Raw genomic sequence first — 3,332 nt, forward strand, 5'->3', positions numbered from 1 at the left:
GCATTTTTAATAATTTATTTTACTTATGTGTATCATATATCTATATGGAGGTATGTACACATATGAGTGCAGTGCCTGTGGAGGCCAGAAGAGGGAGACTGATTACCTGAACTGGGTTAAAGAAGGTTGTGAGCTATACCACAGCCCTGGCTGTCCTGGAACTCGCACTGTAGACCAGGCTGGCCTCGAACTCACAGAGATCTGCCTGCCTCTGCCTCCCGAGGGCTGGGATTAAAAGCGTGCGCCACCACCGCCGGGCCCATAAGCACTGATTTTTAGAGTTTGTGGGTCTGCTGTAGTCAGCTAATGAGGTACAGATAAAGTATGTGTTGATTGCACAATTGCTAGCACAGAACGAACACTGTTGAACGAAGTTATAAATAAACCTGTAAAAATCACTCTTAAAAGTAAAACAGGGGCTTAGGCTACAGTCTAAATGAGGTGAAATACCCATGCCAGACTCTAGGTTGGATCCTCAACCAAACTCACCAAACTAACTACCTAAGTAAATAAATAATATTAAAATTAAGTAAAGTATCTGGAGGTTACATTGGTTAGAAGTCTGGAACCAATTTTCCAAGTCTAGAATTATACATAAATTCCAAGTAAGATAGATCTTGGCACCTGGGACCATGCCCTGGGGCTCTCAACAGGACACAAGGATACATCAAGGACACAGCAAGCTTCTGAAGCAGGCACTCGGTGAATGTGAAACTCAAGTCATTTGAGAAGGAAACCTCAGCTCAGGGACTGTCCAGATTAGATTGACCTACAGCAAGTCTCTGGGGTGTTGTCTTGATGAGTAAATGATGCAGGACAGCCCAACCCAATGTGGGAGGCAACATTCCCTATGCAGGTGTCCTGGGTTGTATAAAAAAAGCTAGGTAAGTACAAGCCATTGAGAAAGCCAACAACATTTCTCCATGGTTTCTGCTTCATATTCCTGCCTTAATTCCTGTCCCTGAAGGGTAGACAGTGATCTGGAAGTGTTAGTCAAAGAAACATGCTTCTCCCCTAAGTTGCTCTTGGTCAAAGTGTTGTATCACAACAGCACAGAAGAAACCAGAACACACGGAGATGTCTAAGGGTATGGGAGGAGTGGCATGTATTTACAGCTTTCACAAAAATGCAAAAAAAAAAAAACCACATTAAAAAGCAACAATGCCAGGTGTGGTGGTATATGCCTGTATTCCTGCATGCCTGTAGACACGTATTCCCAGCCCTAGGGAGGGGAAGGTGGGAGGGTGAAGTCTGAGGTCTGCCTGAATTGCTTGTGTGAGACTATTGAGAGACCCTGTCTCACAAAGGCAAACAGCAACAACAAAGCAGACAATATCATCCTCTCAAAACATATATTTCAAGTTGCTAACACAGAACTAACTTCTAAAAAGTCCATTTGATGACTTCCAAAGTAATTCAGTAGATATACACACAATGATAGTACATGTGAAGTCTTGAAAAAAAAATGACTCATAAAAAAAATGAAAGTGGAAAAAGTATGTTAAAATATTGTTTTATATAGAATGTGAATGGTAATACAACTAAATCAATGTATTAAGTATAATTAATATAAATATAAATTTTTCATCTCAAATGAGGGGGAAAATTTGGGGAAATAATGGAATTGTCTATTCCAGCATATATGACTAATATGCCTAGCTTTTGGCATTTTTAATAATTTATTTTACTTATGTGTATCATATATCTATATGGAGGTATGTACACATATGAGTGCAGTGCCTGTGGAGGCCAGAAGAGGGTGTTGTAGCCTCTGGATCTGGAGTCACAGGCAGCTGTGAGCTATCTGATGAGTGTCTGGAACTGAGCTCAAGTCCTCTGCAAGAGCAGCAAGGCTCTTACCTGCTGAGCCATCTCCCCACATCTCCATGCACCTAGTTTTTTAAAAAACATTTAAAGAAGAGCATGTAGTCTGTTTTTCTTTTGCAATCTGAATTTACCTTGCTAAATGATCAAATGGCACAGACTTTCTTAAACGTCCCCCACATTTTTTTAAACTGATGCTGCATCCATTCCAGCACAGTGATTAAATGCCCCCAAAAGACTCCCCGAGCATTGGAAGTTACTGTTTTCCATTCCAAGACCCTGTGCACCAGATAGGTGGCCCTTGTCTTAGCCCTACTGGACCTCCGCTAGTTCTCCTGGCTGTGGCAAGCTCATGCCCGCTCACCTGGATGATATTGAGGTTGCTCCCCAGATTGCTTAGCTCTGATCTGATGTTGTCACAGATATCTTTGGCCGGCTCTGAAGCACACTCGTTGTTGTTGTTGTTGTTGAGCGAATCCTCTATGCTTTTTTTCACATCGGTCAGGTTGGTGCTGAGTTGTTCGCTCCCTTCACGTATGCTTGTAAGGCTGTCATTCATGCTCTTCAGGGCATCCCTGGTCTGCCTGATGGCTGTAGGGACACAGCCAGAATCAGAGTGGGCCACATAAGTGCCTCAAAAAAGCGGGAGGTGAGGTCAGACAGCTGCCAAGGGCAGTGGGGCAGGACACACGAAGACGTAAGACTCCTTGCCAGCCCCTTCACCCAGCTCAGCTCTCCTCCACGGTTCTTCTTAATTAAGCAGTTGAGCATAAACCCAGGACACCTCGAGTGCCACTACCTGGTCAGCAAAGCAGACTGATCCACATAAGAATCAGTTATACCCTTATATGGGCAATGATTATTAGGAGAGCCAGCATTTACCAGTCAGAAATGAGAACAAAGTACTCCTTGGCCCCCACAAACTCATGACCATATCATAATGCAAAATGCTTCCCCCAAACAGCACCGTTCACTGACTAGCGACCAGGTTTTCAGATGCTCGAAATGAGAGGGAACGTTTGTCATCCAAACCCATGTGATTTTTTTTCACATACTCCTCCACCCCCATCCCTGCTCTCTCGATGCTCTTGGAGAAAGCCCTGCCCATATCCAGTCTGTTGACCACGTCCAGTCTACTTCCTTTTCTCTCTGTTCTGGACTCTTCCAGCTGCCTCAGGATATCTTCTCTCTCCTACCTACAAGAAAAACCTCCCCCCTAACAATGGAGTGGCCATCTTGGCAGTTTCTTTACTGTGCTCTATGGGGTACAGAGACTCCGTAAAAATTGTTTATCACCAGAAAAGCAAGACGAGCGTAGGAGCAAAGAGAGCAGAACACAGAGAAAATGAGAGAGCACACATGCTGGTTTCTGCGCCTGAGTTTTGTCTCGCTGGTCTATCCTTTATTTCAGCCATTTTAGTTCATGGAACAATAAAAAGAGGGAAAGACGAGTGAGAAAACAGCTCAGGCCCAGGAAACACATGCTTAGTCATCGTCTAGAGACGCTC

The 3,332-nt window shown here is 43.9% G+C and overlaps 1 protein-coding gene across 3 annotated transcripts in view; it reads right to left on the reverse strand.

The window, feature by feature from the left end:
* Positions 1-3,332, reverse strand: part of Prom1 (prominin 1) — a 101,135-nt gene that overhangs the window by 33,718 nt on the left and 64,085 nt on the right. For all 3 annotated transcript variants that reach the window (XM_026788678.1, XM_026788679.1, XM_026788680.1), the window contains one exon: positions 2,189-2,415. In XM_026788678.1, the coding sequence (XP_026644479.1) occupies positions 2,189-2,415 (227 nt within the window). The remainder of the gene's footprint in view (positions 1-2,188; positions 2,416-3,332) is intronic.

The sequence above is a fragment of the Microtus ochrogaster genome, unplaced genomic scaffold (genome assembly GCF_000317375.1).
Source record: "Microtus ochrogaster isolate Prairie Vole_2 unplaced genomic scaffold, MicOch1.0 UNK5, whole genome shotgun sequence".
Lineage (NCBI taxonomy): Eukaryota > Metazoa > Chordata > Mammalia > Rodentia > Cricetidae > Microtus > Microtus ochrogaster.